General features: G+C 42.5%; 5 protein-coding genes across 5 annotated transcripts in view; 3 read left to right on the top strand and 2 right to left on the bottom strand.

The window, feature by feature from the left end:
• Positions 1-3,230: 3,230 nt before the first annotated feature.
• On the top strand, positions 3,231-6,311 carry SARC_04257 (hypothetical protein). Its single transcript, XM_014301928.1, has 3 exons — positions 3,231-3,729; positions 4,193-4,392; positions 4,700-6,311. The coding sequence occupies exons 1-3, from the start codon at positions 3,234-3,236 to the stop codon at positions 4,919-4,921; spliced, it is 918 nt and encodes a 305-aa protein (XP_014157403.1). The 5' UTR covers positions 3,231-3,233; the 3' UTR covers positions 4,922-6,311.
• A 919-nt stretch (positions 6,312-7,230) lies between these two features.
• On the top strand, positions 7,231-9,380 carry SARC_04256 (hypothetical protein). The gene has a single exon (XM_014301927.1). It carries the CDS (start codon positions 7,433-7,435, stop codon positions 7,721-7,723), a length of 291 nt encoding a protein of 96 aa, XP_014157402.1. The 5' UTR covers positions 7,231-7,432; the 3' UTR covers positions 7,724-9,380.
• Positions 7,348-12,642, bottom strand: SARC_04255 (hypothetical protein; the record flags this gene model as incomplete). Its single annotated transcript, XM_014301926.1, has 7 exons — positions 7,348-8,638; positions 8,887-8,970; positions 9,509-9,695; positions 10,093-10,359; positions 10,882-11,030; positions 11,440-11,781; positions 12,510-12,642. 7 exons carry the CDS (start codon positions 12,640-12,642, stop codon positions 8,550-8,552), a joined length of 1,251 nt encoding a protein of 416 aa, XP_014157401.1. The 3' UTR covers positions 7,348-8,549.
• Positions 12,643-13,084: 442 nt separating this feature from the next.
• Positions 13,085-16,588, bottom strand: SARC_04254 (hypothetical protein; the record flags this gene model as incomplete). Its single annotated transcript, XM_014301925.1, has 5 exons — positions 15,882-16,588; positions 15,229-15,409; positions 14,400-14,495; positions 13,819-13,979; positions 13,085-13,283 (listed from the first exon to the last, which is right to left on the bottom strand). The coding sequence occupies exons 1-5, from the start codon at positions 16,259-16,261 to the stop codon at positions 13,085-13,087; spliced, it is 1,017 nt and encodes a 338-aa protein (XP_014157400.1). The 5' UTR covers positions 16,262-16,588.
• Positions 16,589-16,933: 345 nt separating this feature from the next.
• The window catches only part of SARC_04253 (hypothetical protein), a gene marked incomplete at its 3' end in the record, with an annotated part of 5,959 nt that continues 5,466 nt past the window's right edge, over positions 16,934-17,426 (top strand). The window contains exon 1 of the mRNA XM_014301924.1: positions 16,934-17,357. Coding sequence (XP_014157399.1) covers positions 17,196-17,357 — 162 coding nt within the window. The 5' untranslated portion in view covers positions 16,934-17,195. The remainder of the gene's footprint in view (positions 17,358-17,426) is intronic.

Here is a 17,426-nt window from a genome sequence, read left to right as displayed (position 1 = left end):
ACTATTAAGATTACATTTAGGAGACTTAATTTCCTCGTACTATTAAGAGTACATTAAAGAGACTTAAGTTCCTCGTACTATTAAGAGTACATTAAGGAAACTCAAGTTCCTCGTACTATTAAGAGTACGTTTATAATTTGCGTACTGCTTAAGAGTACGTTTATACATCGAGTCTAGTGTGGTGGCCCAGCTTATTACATCTGTCGCCTGCGTCTTATATATGCGTCTTATACAAGCGTCGTATATCTGCGTCTTATATCTGCGGTTCATATCTGCGTCTTATATCTGCGGTTTATATCTGCGTCTTATATCTGCGTCTTATATCTGCGTCTTATATCTTCGTTTTATATCTGCGTCTTAAATCTGTTTCTTATATATACGTCTTATATATGTGTTCTATATATGCGTCTTATATCTGCGTCTTATATATTCGTTTTATATATGCGTCTTATATATGCGTCTTATATACGCGTCTTTTATATGCGTCTTATACAAGCGTCTTATTTATGCGTTTTATATCTGCGTCTTATAAATGCTTCTTATATATGCGTCTTATATATGCGTCTTATATCTGCGTCTTATATATTCGTCTTATATCTCGTCTTATATCTGCGTTTTATATCTGCGTCTTATCTCCTATATAAACGTCTTATATATGCGTTTTATATATGCGTCTTATATCTGCGTCTTATATATTCGTTTTATATATGCGTCTTATGCGGTTTATATATGCGTCTCATATCTGCGTCATATATATGCGTCTATCGCCTGCGTCTATCGCCTGCGTCTATCGCCTGCGTCTATCGCCTGCGTCTTATATATGCGTCTTATATGTGCGTCTTATATGTTCGTCATATATATGCGTCTTATATATTCGTCATATATCTGCGTCTTATATATTCGTTTTATATATGCGTCTTATAAATGCGTCCTATACATGCGTCTTATATATGCTTTTTATATATGCTTCTTATATATGCGTCTGATATATACTTCTGTTGCCTGCGTCTGTTGCCTGCGTCTGTCGCCTGCGTCTGTTGTCTGCGTGTGTCGCCTGCATCTTATATATGCGTCTCATATCGGCGTCTTATATATGCGTCTATCGCCTGCGTCTTATATATGCGTCTTGTATCTGCTTCTTATATATGCGTCTTATATATGCGTCTTATATATGCGTTTTGTATATGCGTCTCATATATGCATAATATATATATGTGTCTGTCGCCTGGCATAATATGTATATGTGTCTGTCACCTGGCATAATATATATGTGTCTCGTCCTATATATGCGTCTTAAATATGTGGCATATATCGATGGTTGCATGTATGAGATGCATGCGATAGTTACATGTATAAGACTCATGCAATATTTGCATGTATAAGACGCACGCGATAGTTGCATGTATAAGACGAATGTATAAGACGCATGTATAAGACACATGTATATGACGCATGCGATAGTTGCATATATAAGACGTATGCGATAGCTGGATGTATAAAACGTTTGCGATAGTTGCATGTATTTGATGCATGCGATAGTTGCATGTATAAGACGTATGCAGTATTTGCATGTATAGGACGCATGCGATAGTTGCATGTATAAGACGCACGCGATAGCTGCATGTATAAGACACATATATAAGACGCATGCGATAAAATAAGTCGCAAAAGTAAAGGTAGTATGTATCTGACTCTTGACTAATGTACTATGTTAATATTTTATTCAAATATCAATCAGTGCTGATCACAGGCTACGCGACACTATTGTATACTAAACATAAAGACCTTCTCGCTTTTGTCTTGTTTATAGTTTTGGCTACTCCCGACTATAGTACTTGCTTGGAAGCTATACTCGCGAACCATCGGCCTCACTAATTTAAAGTTGCAGATCCACATGCCTTTCTATTCCAGATCCAACGGTTTTTTTTCCATGCTCTAATTTTCATCTTCTATTCTCTAATTTCTCATCTGCCATGCTCCAAATTTTCACCTTCCATCCTCTGATTTCTCATTCAACGGAACGACCTTCTATTCTCTGTTGTCACATCCAAAGGAACGGCATTCCATTCTCTGATGTCATATCCAACGGATCTACCCTCCATTCTCTGATGTCACATCCAACGGATCTGCCTTCCGTTCTTATACAACGGTCCATTACACATTTCCAGAAGCATTCCGTTCATGTTGTTAAGTGAGTCTGTGAGTGAATACAAGTAATATATGCCAGTGAGACAGGGAATGCCCAATATAACAATCGGAATGATATATGAAAGAATATACAGCATACCATACCTGTACGTCACAAGCTCTTCTTCTTTCCTTGTATACTCAATCGACAAATCTGAGAAGGGTGGAAACAGTATATAGCCATGATTATGAATTGCCATTTTTTGTTGATACATTCTCCCGACAGACAATGAATAGTACATACCTAGTTACACAAAGCCCATGTGCCACACCATGCCGGTTCATTAGTGGCACAACGTCTTTTCTCATTCAATAATGGCAAATAATTCTCAACGGCATATCCCATTTATATATTTCTCCCTTTCTTTAATTTGAAAGGGTATCGGTTGCACGGTAGGTATTTATAATATTACTATTACTACTCTATCACTCCGTTCCTCTGTAACTCACTCCATAGGTATGACAATAAAAACATTTGTGAGAGAGGCAGACTTACTGGTCGCAGTCGAGAGTCGCAGGCATAGTAGTCGCAGTCGAGAGTCGCAGGCATAGGGATAATAGTGGTCGCAAGACCCGGTCGCAGGCATAGTGATCGCAGTCGAGAGTCGCAGGCATAGTGGCCGCAGAGAGTCGCAGGCATAGTGGTCGCAGTCTTAACAAATCTCACCTTTATGAACCTAATATCAATACGTTTTGCGTAAAAATACGTTTATTGTTGATATCGATGCGCTATGTCGCTTTGTATGGGTACTGTCCTTGAGTAGTCGCTCCAAGTGTATTTATTTTCAGAGCCTTGTGGTTCAACTTTTGGATATTTTGCCAAGGGCTTTTTTATTTTCAAAATAGATTTTTCATTTTTCCTCTAGTAGACTTTTTTGACCGGAAAAAACGTTTAACTTGCATCATCGGAAATACATGTATTTTTAAATATGTATCGGACCCGGTATTGTCAACCATTTCAAATATCACAAATGTAAATAAATACATATTTTTATCTCTAGAGGGGGAGGTATTTACATATGAAATGTGTATTTTTGAAAATACAAATGAGTAAATACAAACTAGTAAGTGGGCTTATCGAGCTTATAGTACATCGGACCATGTTTCCCTTAACCTGTCGCAGAGCTTTCAATGGCCCTCGAGGCCACTCGACGCTACAGTCTCTGATGAAAGCACCTTTGATCGCCTCTCATTCCCATACCGGTACACAGTACAGGAACTCAGAACCTTCAAACAATAATGGAACAAGCACACACCTTCAGCGACGATATTATCGATGCATACACAATGTACCTCTGGAAGAACCTCGTACATACCTGAAAAGCGTGGTTCGATACCAACGACCCAAATTCCACACGCTTGCTCATATGCAACGTCAATCAGACGCCCCAAACTCCTCAAATAGCGATTCACTGCATACTGTGAGTTCGGTGCATTCACAAGGAGCGTCACGGGAAAGCGAACACGCCACCTTAAGCGAAAAGAGTAGTATCACACAGAATGATACTACAGAAGGAACTCAAGATCTACACACGGGCGAAGGTGTGTTCTTGCAAGGCCACGAAGAGCGTATCTAAAGCTCTGTATTAGTAACTGATATTATGTAAATTCGTAAATGTGTACACAAGATTTGATATATACTCTTCCTCCGTCCTCTGCTTCAATTTTTATATTGTGATCGTGGCCATATACTGAAGGCTGCTCTCGTAAGCATATTTAAGACTACACATATCTGGTTAAGTATAGTGCGATATCGGTTCTAAGACTGGTGTGCACGGTGATATCTCGGCAGTGACTTGCACCGATAGATTTGTGGAAAATTAATTAGATGTGGCAGAATACGAAGATGCTCGTTCATGCTTAAAAATTTGGGTGATTTGCTGTATTGCTTCAAGGTGCGTTGCTGTCTTTCATGTGCTCATGGTTTTGCAAGTCCTGATGTGGCGCTCGCGTGTATTGCTTTTCAGGTTTCCTAAACAAATGAAAGCGGCTCTTTGTTTAACAGATTATGTTAAGCCTAAAAGAGCCAAGAAGCCGAAAAAGGAAAAGAGACCCAAATGGGAAGATACGGTGATAGTCATGGAGGTGGACGAAGTTGACTTCGAAGAGCAGTTCGTAAAGGGAAACGGTCCAGGCGGGCAAAAGATTAATAAGACGAATAGTCAAGTTGTGCTCAAGCACATCCCCACGGGGGTAGTCGTTCATGTATGTGGCTTACCGAGTGATTGGTGAGTGTATTTATGTGTATTTTGTTCTCAATCTCGTTTCGAAATGCTTTATTCTGTGATTGTGTTCTACAAGAGTGTGTAACCTTGAAGGCTGCTGTGCAGTTGTAAGATCTGGTGTATTGTACCGATTTAGTATGCTCAACTTCAGAGTTTTATATAGAGCGCTACCTGCTGATATGACAGCCCTGACAACTCGGGAACAGTATAGCGGGTTCTCAGCTTAGTTCGGTTAACCCTAGCTTGACGTGGTGATTCAATAGAAACCTGCACCATGTCCGATACAGTGTCAGATGGGCCGATCGCAAGCACAGAATCGCAAGGAAGCAAGAAAACTATTGGCACTAAAGGTCACCCAGCACATACACGGGATCGACCCTAAGGCCCAGAAGAAAATGGACAAACTGAAAAAGAGGAAAGCGGACAAACTATACAAGCAGGCCAAGAAGAAGCGGTTGAGCGCAGAAGCGTCAAAGAGTGCAGAAACCCAACCAAGCGAAGGCAGCTGATGCCAGGATGATGAGCGAGTCTCACAATGAATGACAACCATACGTCAATGATGCACTGGTGTCTAGTGTTTACAATAACAAGGCGTGGGCCTCGTAAGTGATAATGGTTTCATGCGTGTACATGACACAGCTATGAATCGATTGTGTAGCCGCACTGCGAGACGATATGGCTGTATATTACGTTTTAGCATCACTACCGAATTATCATGTGGATGTAAAGCATGTTTATACCATTTAGCAAGCGAAGCATCAACTGCAAGGCATGATTATCGAAAGGAATCATACAAGTGAGTATTTTAACATCGCTTTAATACTTGTGGAATGATAATCAGCAATCCCGTACAAAAGTGAGTTTACAAAGCAGCTCTAATCTATATTTCGGGATGAATTTGACTAACAATTCCTACTGGTCAAAAGAGGCTAAATTTTTCACTGAAAGCAAGTTTCATAGAAGCGTTGCTACTTGCAGTGTCTGAGAGGTCGGACAGAGTGGCTTGCTTACCGGAGAACAAGAACACGAGAGGTTCCGGTCCTCCACTTTAATATGGACCAAAGTATGGAATCGGACACTGCCGGCGATTTGGGCAGCGATACTCGGGTTTCAATCCGTGCTTAGTCTAGTATTAATTGAGATCTATATAGCCAACTGACAACTGTACTTTAAAATGTGGGACATGAGTAAGGTAGATAGACAGCTGGATTTGCATGGTGCAATGCATCGCACCTGGGAGATGAGAGTATACAGACTACAGGACGCGTCGGTATATGCTGAGAATAAGATAGATGTAAAGGAAAACGAAGGTTATGCAAAACTCTTGGTAAATAAACATACGTGCTCATGACAGGAAAGTGCTGCATGAATAAATTGGCGAGAAAGCATAAATCTATGGACATTGCATATTCTTATAAGACATACTTGTTCACATATACTAGATTATCGATACATGGATCGAAGTATTAATATATTGCGCATGTTTCTCACATGGTCACACAATATCAAGTCCATAGTGTTTGCACGATTAATAGCACATATATGATAGGATTCTACATTTATTATCTATGCATGTATATTCAATGTAATGCACTTGGGGGTTGGAGCTGCGATTATAATATTTACAACCAACTAACATACAAACAAGGAGGAAATATAAAACATTCCTATTGAAGGCAACACACAGATTATTAACCTACATGAGGGATATATCATATACATGTTAAAAGACGAACAATCATGAAGGGTCAGCACACTATGTAGAAACACAACCATCGATATCTAGCAATGAAATTGCAACGTGAAGAAAGCTAGCCACACCTCAAACAACACATTCTATTTATGTGCAATACGAGACTACAAAATTCGATTTATGTGCAATACAAGACTACAAAATCGCTCTTGCACGACAATACATGAAAATAAGCGAGGTTGCAATGCTTTTCGGGCACACAATCGGCGGGTATCTCATACAAGGGGACAAGAGGTTGCATGTATCCAAAGAATTGTGTTCTTAATAAATCTTCTTACACTAAAATATCACGAACATCTCACCAGTTATCATCATGTGCGTTCCTCGACCCTTCCCCAGTTTCACTAAAGTAGAGACTAGAGTTTGCTGAGAAACGTATGGAATATAATAGATACGTATCGTGTATAAAAAATATCGTAGATACATACATTGGCGCATGATAGGAATGTGGGGCTGTGGCCCAGCCTGTGGGCTGAGACGCCGAGTGCAAATGAAGAGTCTCGACTTTGCCAATCAAAATATCACGAACAATAAAAAGGGGTTTTAGTAAAGCACAATCGGCAATTCGGCAACATATCATCTTTTGCGACTGCACCAGGCCCACTGCACCATATCATCCAGATGTATCTGTCCTCAGTCCTGACTCCTGACTTACCTGAGTCCTAAGTTCTGAGTCCTAACTCCTTCTGCGTCTTGACTTCTGAGTTCTGACTCTGAGTCTGACACTCTGACTTCTCACTTCCAAGTTCCGACTCGACTTTGCCACAGACAAAGGTTAAAACAAACCAATAATATTGGATCATCAGTTGTTTCTCAGCTCTATCATCGATTTCATCTTTTTATTGCGTACGCAAAATGCAGTTGCCAAAGTCACATTTAATCCTAGCCCAATTAAATTCTGTCATGTCAAGGGAAATAATATTTGTCTTCATTGTCTCGCGTATAAGTTTATATCGTTATACAGTATTTACAATAAACTGAAGTCCATATGTACCGTCAAATGGTAGGGGAAACGGGGACGGGGAAACGGGGACGGGGAAACGGGGACGGGGAAACGGGGACGGGGAAACGAGTCTCAAGTCACTGAGGGCCCTCAGGGCACAGGGGTGTTTCAAAACCGATATGTGGTCGTATTTTAAAACTTGTCATCGTCACAGCTTTTACAAAACGGACAAAAAAGTATAAAAGGAGGGTGAAATCTGTTTCCTACGTCAATCAATCAAAAATACAACACTGCAAAGTATAAATTGATCAACAAATCTCCAATATGTCTTCCAACGCCGCCAACTCAAACACTGTGACCGACATTAAGGAGGCAGCCACCAGCGCCATGAACACCGTGAGTGATACTGTCAGCCAAGCCGTGTACGGCGAGAAGTCCACCAGCCAGAAAGCTGCGGACACGGTCGATCGAGCTGGCGACAGTGCTGGGTACAAAGCAGAAAAAGCGAGCAACACGGCTAACAGCGCGAAGAACGACCTGAAGGATGCCGCTCAAGATGCAAAGGAATCCGTGCAGGACAACAGCAACACCACCAAGGATACCACCACCGCCTAAATGGTGAAACCCCGTACCCTAGCTGTGAAGCGCAGCGGATATGCTAACATCAATTGTGAAGCTCGAACGTGAGTGTGATATCTTATTGACGTATACAAAAACATTATGAATAAAGAATTTAGTATGAAACTTGAAACTCGCCTCATGAGAAGCAGAGCGCATATATGTTTTCAGGGTTCTGTTCAGGCATTTTACTGCGATGTTGTTCTAAATTAAGCGCCAAGAGTTGATATCTATTGCATACTAAACATAACGCTATTTAAACCCATCAGCATCGGAAACTACCGCATTGTTGCAGCAACGCATATAACTTCCAGGAAGTCGGTCATTTGCAAGGTCCGAGCCTGATATGATTTGCGGAAAAATCTGAGAAATATCTCGAAGAAAACAAAGTTCTTTGTGGCAATATGTTTCTTTCGCTCTTGTGTCGATCAATCCACGAGCTGGCGCATGTGCTCTGATTGACTCTCATCGTCGGCAGATTCTTTCGCCCGGGTTCTATGATGTTCTTTGTTTCACCGATATAATCAATTTGCAATCATCGTTGGTCTGGGTGGTTGTCGGAAGCAGCCATATTTATCCACTAAAGTCTGATAGCCTATTTTACGTCACAGCTACACGAGCTGCCTGAATGCTCTGCTAATTCTACTGTATTATTAGCCGATCACCACTACTTTTCACAAGTAGGTATCGATTCAACTTGAGAGGTTACAACGTGATTCACATCCATTTTGTAAACTATTGTGCGATCATGATCGGATCTCCGTGCTACGATTAGGTCCATCTCCTATGCATCGATAGTGCCATTTTCACTTCAATGGTGGTATTATACTCCATTAACCGCCGGCCTGAATTGTAGATTATACACATCTAGATCTTCCTGAGAGAGCGGAGCCGGTGACGATGTCATGGGCTCTGGCGATCCGGAGTCAACGATCACAGAAGAAGAGGAATGTAAAGTGGAGAAGGTATCAGACGTACAGAATGTGGATGCACAAGATCCATGTCATCGCACGATGCAAGAAATAGAAATAGGTGCGTGTGTCACGATAGGAAGGGACAGCGCCTGTGGTGGTCACGTAAGCGGGTACGGACGTGAAACAAGGATGATTGTCCCTTCCATGCGCAGCATATGCAACAGCAATTACTGACCAATGACGTACCTTTTCCGGAGAACGACTTCGGAAAAGCAATGACATCGCGCAGGCTCTCAGCATGAGTCAGCAAAGCCATCGCCCTGTCGAAACCTAACAAATAGCGAGAAGAACGTAAAGCAGATTAGCATGCGCGGACGTATGTATGCTATATATATACATATATATATACATACATGCACTCACGTGTACACACACACACACACACACACACACACATATATATATATATATATTATGTGTGTGTATAAAGTAAATTGCGTCTGCTTATGCCGAAATAATATTGAGCAGCATTCTGACTGTTTGTTTTTACATCAGGATGGGAAAGTAATCAAAAACGTGATCCATCCGTAAGCCACATAAACAACCAGCTATCTAGTAAATCTATAGCAATAATTTCTACGAGTGTAATTGTACAAGTAGCTGGTGGCCATCTTATAACAACTTGAGGATTTGCATGCACGTGAATAAGTACAATAACTCAGGGTCCGCACCGCACACCTTATGAACAAAGGCCTGCCAAGCAAGCGTGCTTGGTCATATATATATACGCATACCAGCACGCCAAAGCATCATTTGGGCACAGTCGCGTAACGGTCTACATTCACAAGCTAATACATGGACTACCTACCGAGCGCAAAGCCACCGTGTGGCGGACATCCGCTCTCTAGCGCAGTCAGTAGATGCTCGAAGTTTTCAGCATCTACCTTCAGACAGTCCTGCAACACCTTACGTTGAACGTCAGATGAGTGGATACGTATCGACCCACCGCCCAACTCAACCCCATTGACGACCAGATCAAAGTGTTGACCCCTGATCTATATTATGAAAGGGTAAGTGTATGTGAGTGAGCTGAGGCTATATTTATATAAATACACTCACAAGCAAATGTACAAGCTTTAATTGAAATATTGAATAAAATCAAGGTCGTACTGGAGTTGGTCGCAAATGCATCATAACAGAATACAGAAAAATAAGCTCGGTGATGCACACGCACAATGTGTAAGAAGGCTTTCAATCGTGATAGCATGAGAGTGATGTATTGGTTTGGAAGTCACCTTTTACATCATACCCTTTAGCATAAGGGTTACAGTGCCCAATAAGTAAAAACAATAAAAATAATGCGGAAAAGATGATCGTCAGCACAAACTACAACATCACGTCACATCACATATCATATACAACCATCTCCAGAGTTACAATCATATTCCCCACCTTCATCATGCCCTCTACAGTGCCGTTCAAGTACTTCATATCATCGGCGTGTGGCGCTGTGAACGGATGATGGGTCGTACCCAACCGCATTGTAGCGCTGTGATTGCTATCGCTCTCGCTAGGCGTGCTCGATTGCTCAGGTTCTTCTTCGGGGGTGAAGAGTGGGAAGTCTGTGACCCACAGGAACTCGAACTCGTTGGCAGAGCCCTTCAGAGGCCTCACGGGTAAGCCTTTGCGTTCCAATTCGGTGGCACACTGCAATCGCACCTGTTGCTCAGCAAATTACGGGAGAGATTGTACGTCAGCAGAGTATTGCATGTTGATGTACGGCATCTTAGTGGTATACGCTCAACAATGAGGCTGTACTTCCTCCACTGAGTGCACCGTGGTTATACAACGACTCATTTAGACTAAACATTCGGCAGTTCACATGTAGCATGTATCCCTCGTGTCAAACATGCGCACACACCAATCATGCATATAACAACCGTACGTGGAACCAAAAAAAACATAAAGAAATACGACTGACAACGCACGCAGCTCTCAACTGTACCACTATCGCACGCGCTTATGACTTTTGCCATCGCAGGCACCCCCAATGGTTGGTTTAGCATGCATAACTTTGAAAAATCAACTCACATTGAGCCACAAACATCTTTTCATCGAATAAGTAACCACTACGATACGTTAACGGTGAGGAATTGAGCAAAAATATGTATCCAGGAGTGGTTCTGAGTGTTTTCATGGGCATGATAATGATCACCTGTGAGCGTCGCAAACGAGACGTACCTTGCCCATAGCCTCGAGTGTCTTATTGGTCGCTCCAAGGCCTACTATTACCATATCACCCTCTTGTAGTGACAGTGTACGTTTCAGCTGCTCCTTGTTGTCATTTGTCAGGAATTTTGCAATAGATGACTTCCAGGTCCACTCGGAATCTGGGGTGCGCAAAAGCAGAGAGGGTTGTGTCGCGGTCAGAAGAGTTGCGACTCGACGACAACTAAAGTGGCATGGGGCTATGCAACATAGAATGTAGCGCAGGCAGTGCATGTCTTACTGTTGTTGGAGTGGTGTGTGATGTTTATCGAAATTGACAGCTCCCATGTTGAAAGCGCGGAAAAGTTCAGACGACGACAGAGGAAATGATATGGAACGAAATCTGCTTGCAGGCAAACGTGCGACTTCTGCATACAGCCCGAGTCTTCATATATGAAATATGATGTTGTAAACCAAACCATTTAGGCATCCAACGTGCCACTCAATTAAAAAAAAACTTTGCTTCCAGAATGTATTCAGATTGTGCCTTTTTAGAACCTAGATACGCTGTAACAACGTTCACAGACACACCATTTGCTGAGACTTGTATGAACGTGGCCGTCTGGCAGCCGCTTGCCCGCACCTGCTTGACTAGAGCATCCACGTCTTTTCTGCTCATCGACTTGCTCCATTTGCCCAAATTGAATCCCACCACACTCTTAGACTTTTCATTGGCTGCTATATTTAGGAAGTCGGCGCTGGAATTGATGAAAGGGGCGTCTAAGTTTGTTAACCGCATATCAAACCGCAGATCCGGCTTGTCACAACCGTATGATGTCATGGCCTCGGTATAGGTCATATGGCGGAAGGATTGCGATGGAATCTCGTACCCTGCAGCTGCCCACATGTTCTTGCATACTCTCTCACCAAGGTCTGTGCTCAAAGTGTGTTAGGATAAGAGTGGAAGAAGAAGATAGCGATTAGCCACGGAGTTGTATATGCAATACGAGACTTGTGACGTAGAAAATATTGTGTGGCATGTGCCCAAGCCCCAATACAATTGTACATAAAGCTATGGTAGGTAAAGGGATAGGATACAGTTGGACAGAACGACAACCTTATACAGATGGCATAGGAACAGTATCAAGCGACCGGATAAATGCTGCTCTTTCTGACTTAAGCTATTGTACGTTTTCTAAAAGCCAGCACTTAAAATTCCAATCAAACAGTGCTGCGCGCGCACACGTGTCCGACAACAGCACATAAATATGAAGCCTGCGGCAAAGAAGACCACGTGAAGTTGTGGGACATACATGCATGTACTCAAAGATGTATGAGTAAAATTAAAATGTAATACACTCAAATACGTGTACATATTCCTGGTTCGCCATGTGATTGTGCATAAACGTATCATACATGCGTTGTACGTGCCACCATTAAATCGAGATTGAGTACGATGTGCAGGCACTTTTTTTATCGAGCATGACAAGAAAATATGAAGATTGCCTTCATGGCACACGTAAAACCAGTACAGACGCTTTGACCTTAATTGTACGCAAACAAATTTTCAAGTGTATGTGTAACTACATATTAGCGCAAATAAATACATATACGCACATATCGATACATGAATATATCCTTGCGCACATGTATGCATTTACCCATGACGTCTTGCATAGTGACAAACGACATCTCCACATCGATCTGTGTGAATTCGGGTTGTCTATCGGCTCGCAGATCCTCATCACGGAAGCATCGCGCGAATTGGAAGTAGCGATCAAACCCTCCCACCATCAGCAACTGTACGCACACACCACACATCGCAGGCACAAGTGGTATAGAAAGTGTAGTGGGGATAAACGACGCTGAGTATAGATATTAGCGATACTATGTACGCCCTTACATACAGGTGGATAAAGTAGACATTAGTCCTTTGCATTGATGCAGGTAGTTTTGCTATGCGCCCTATATATACTGGAATGCAGTAAGACATGGTCGTTCTGACGATACCTGCTTTGGTGGACCATACGTCATTCACCACATCTACATGCATACCTACGTTGTATATGATTTGAGCTTTGACCGCCACACATACGGAGCGCAACGTCTCCAAAGCAGCCAGCAAATATCGGGTGTGTGGTCAATATTAGAGGTTCGAATTTCGCGAACAACTTGCAAGCACATAGATATCGCCTTGGGTGGCAGGTCTTCCTAATACCGTATCGCATATAGACATTTAATTAACTACGAGCAGAAGCAACGGTCGACCACGTCGTGACCCTTTCCGGACATCCGTATTGTAAGCCACCCACACAGGCACTGCAATCGAGACCACACGAACCTGTTTGTATTGTTGCGGGCTTTGTGGTAAGGCGTAGAACGTACCCGACGCTCGCGCGGGTACAATAAATTCTCTCGCACCCTCTGGTGTCCGCCTGTGAAATAGATAGCGAGTTACAAAATGCCCGATTTAGACTATTCTAGGTTGGATAGCATATGCACGTCCCATCAATTGCATACCATAGCGCATATTGTGGACTGTGTGTTTGCGATGAGTTTATTTCGGGGGTCAAAACATACATGATGTTCTCGGAGTGTTTATTTTTGAACAGGTGCGAGTGCCTTCATTTCAAAGCAGAGCACAGTCCCTGGCACCGCATGCACGTGGCGTGAGGCACGACAATGGGCATGACTACTACTGTACGACGTAAAACCAGCCCAGCACAAATAGACGCACGACTTGATCTAAAAATTGTAGTACGCAAAGGATTTTAATTTCTCCACACACATTCAGGCTGTACCTTAAGATATATCCATCTAGGAGCGCATTGACATACATTAGATACGCAGTCTGTGCTGAGGTAAGCGAATATCAAGCCATCCGAGAATACCTGGCACCCAATTGACTCATACTTGGGGAACGTATTAGGACCCGTATCTTTACAGATGCACGACTGTTAACTACTCTACCTGAAAAGGAGAGGCGTTTCAATCTCCACAAATTGGCGGTCTTCCAGGTATCGCCGGGTAGCGCTGGCGACTTTCGCGCGCAGCCGAATGTTTTTCTGCAGTGCATTCGAGCGGAGGGCCAGATATCTGCGCTCCATACGAATCCCGGCCATGTTGGCGCCCTAATCCGAACAACACAGAAACATTCAGTGTCAAAACATAACAACTTGACACTGATAGTCTATACTTTTCCGTGCAGAATCTAAATAAGGTCGGTAGAACTACAGAAGGAGGTAATGCCATGCACTATCAGAAGGATACTACCACCTTCTTGGAGTTTGATGGTTTAAATGGTAACGATGTGATATTGTTCACCTACAAGTGTCTTGGTGTCGGAGAGAAAAAGCGGCATACCAGCTTTCCGCAGTAATCATTCGTACAAGGCTCACCGTGCGCAACGACAAAAGATTCATACAGTACAGCAAACCCCAGAAGGACACTATTGCATTAATGTCCTCTTGAACACCAAACATCAATAGTCTCGGGTAGTCCCGTCCTGAGGCCTATACCAAAATTCACATGGCTCATATGCTAGCACATACCACATTGTTATCATCTAGAGGAAACGGTAAACTCTCGCATGACCCAAGCAGCTGCGCAGCGGTGACCACCACCTCCACAGCCCCAGTTGGCATATCCTGTTGATCAATTTGATAAATTTTCAGCTTTACGACCAGAGAGTTCGGCACACCTTGTTAAAACCTCAAACCATTTCACCGGTACGCAAAATGGTATATCTATATATACTATTCTATATTGTGCGACCGTTGGTACCATTTAATACTTATAGTTGGAACTGATTCACGTATTAGACACACACACACGCACATATATATATATATATATATATATATATATATATATATGTGTGTGTATGTGTGTAATTGTGTGTGTTTTAGACATGGAATAGCTAGACAAAGAGAATGAAATGTGCTCTGCAGAGGAGTAAAGGAAAAGGAAGTTCTGTTACTATGCACTTGGACATTTCTAGTCTGATGAGTAGAGCAATAAACATGCTGAGAGCAATCCTAACTGTGTTAACGTAATTGCTGATAGCAGCGATGGCACTAATGAAACCCAAGTCACTGGTTGTGCAAATGGGTGATGCTAATAACCGCAGTCGTGAAGAAATCAATGTCGCGCGATAATGTCTGCCGCAGATGTGATGGCAATACAACGACGGCAGTGATACTACGACAACAGAAACAAGAGTCCACCACGAAATTCATAGTCAATACGATGATAAAGAGTGCATCAAAACACAAAACTATTTGCTGAGGGTTTCAAGACCTCCATACAGTACGAGGCGGTGTAGAACTACAGAGCACACTATCCCCGAAGGCCAGAACACATGCCGCAGCCCATACATACATCATTTGATTGTCCCTCCGGCCTCAAACGAACGTCCCCGGTGATGCTTATGACTGACTCAGTCGAGGCTTTTTCTAGCACATCCCATACATCGCTACTGCAAGCACCCTTCGCGTACGTCAGCTGCGTCGTACCATAGGCATCGCGCAGAGGCATGAAGCGCATGTCGTTGCCAAATGTCCTACATAGAAGTATATGTTCGGACAATATATGCATATCAATGGTTATTTGAACCAAGTAGGAATCCATCCCACTCTAGCTTGTCATGTCGAGAAACAAGACTGTTAGACTTAATTAATGTAGTTACGAATGTAAAGCTTATTCATGCCATACTCTTTCAGATTGCTATGCGTGTACGAGCGGTACGAGAGGAAATTGCACATAATATAAATGTGTACTATCGCTAGTTGTCTCGATATACGCACTAGTCCACAAATTGAAAAACACTACAACGGAAATAAACGACGGATACCTAATACGACGCAAAGCGCATGTAATATGTTCATATATTTTGATCTATAGAGCCCTGTACGAAATGTTTATATAATATAGCTACAAGTGCAACAAAGCGCCGCACTGCAGCGCAATCACACAGGCGGCGTTACTTTGGTATACCTGCAAATCGAGTACACAACATACGCACGCTTCAGTACCTTTTGGTGACTACCCATCCACTTAGCTGCACCTGTTGGGATACATCTGCCGCCCGCAAGTCACCGCATGTGTGGGTCCTGCAGGATGTTGTTGTGCTGGTTGTTACTGTGGATGAATGTCTATACTGAGTTTTTAACCTCAATGAGCCCTTATGAGCACGTGCAGAGGGTATGAATTTTAGACTAGCCCCAGTAGACTTCTCGCTGTTGAGCCTTGTTCTTACTGTATGAATGTGTCGAGTGCATTCGGGCTGTTGATTATTTTTCTGAAGTACTATTCGGGGGCGCATGTGATAGCCTTCCGCTAGAAGCTGGCGGCAAACACGAACCGCACACACTCGTGGCCGTGTATAAATAGACATACTATATACAATAGACATAGTGGCTGATCTGGCTGCTTGTTTTCACTGTTCGATCATATGTGTTGGTGTTCTCGTTTCAATCGTATGTGGATAAGGTCAGAAGTTAAAATTAGGATAGCGGGAATATAGACTATAGCGGGCGCACAGATTTTTCAAAACGAACGACCTCCATTCAATACGAGAGTGGATATGGAGTTTGTGACTACGCGAGGAGGGACTAGTATTCAGTACTGCCAGGCGTGATAAAATTCGTTGCTTCCGGCGATATTGAAATGAATCTTATAGCAGCAGACTACGAAAGTATGGAGGGAAACCCTGTGTTGATGTGCCACGATGAAACTGATCATAACCGAACATTGTGAGTCACTACACTACATCGCACATTTTATATGCTCTCGGGCCGCTGCGGGGTTTACTTTTCCGATAACGACTTTACGACAAAGAATGTGGTGTTCAGATAGTCGTCGTAAATTGTGTTTGGGAATTATTCATCCTGAGAGTTTATACTGCCTTATTGTCGGAAAGTGTGAAGTTTGCTACCGTCGTATATCCTTATCTTTCAACATCAGTAATTGGGCGCGATATCACAAAAAAGCAAGAGAGTTTGGTACCTTGGGCTTGTCACCTTGACAATCACGAACTACATAGTAGCAAGGTCTTTATAATTAACAGCTCTTACTGATGAATATTCCAATATATAGATGAGATTTGAAGACTTGTGATATTGTTCGGGAGCGCACGCAAACTTTCAAGAACCATATTCTTTCGTTGTGAATGAGATATTCGGATATCACAAAATTATATTAGACTCATTGAAGGAAGGACGGCAATGTCAGTGGTATTGAAATACTCGAAGGATAAGGGTGGATCAGGGTTGTTCTTCAGTGGGTCATTTAACAAAAATCAGAATTGAAGTAAGATACTGCATTTAAAATTTTGATATTGAATAATCATGATGGGCGAAGCTATGCCTGCACTTGTACTAAAATCATCAGACGATTTGAGAAGGTGGTACCAACTACAGATAGAGAGGGGATCTCGCGACAAAGACTCACAAAGAGATGTACTTAGACAAATTCGGCAGCAAGTTTTACTACAACCACTGCCGGAGGAGGTAAGAGTATTTCAACATTCAGAACTTATATCTTCCTTTATCAAAAAACAAATACACACACACACACAC

The sequence above is a fragment of the Sphaeroforma arctica genome, assembly GCF_001186125.1.
Source record: "Sphaeroforma arctica JP610 unplaced genomic scaffold supercont1.233, whole genome shotgun sequence".
Taxonomy (NCBI): Eukaryota; class Ichthyosporea; order Ichthyophonida; genus Sphaeroforma; species Sphaeroforma arctica.
This window is presented reverse-complemented; position numbering and strand designations above follow the sequence as displayed.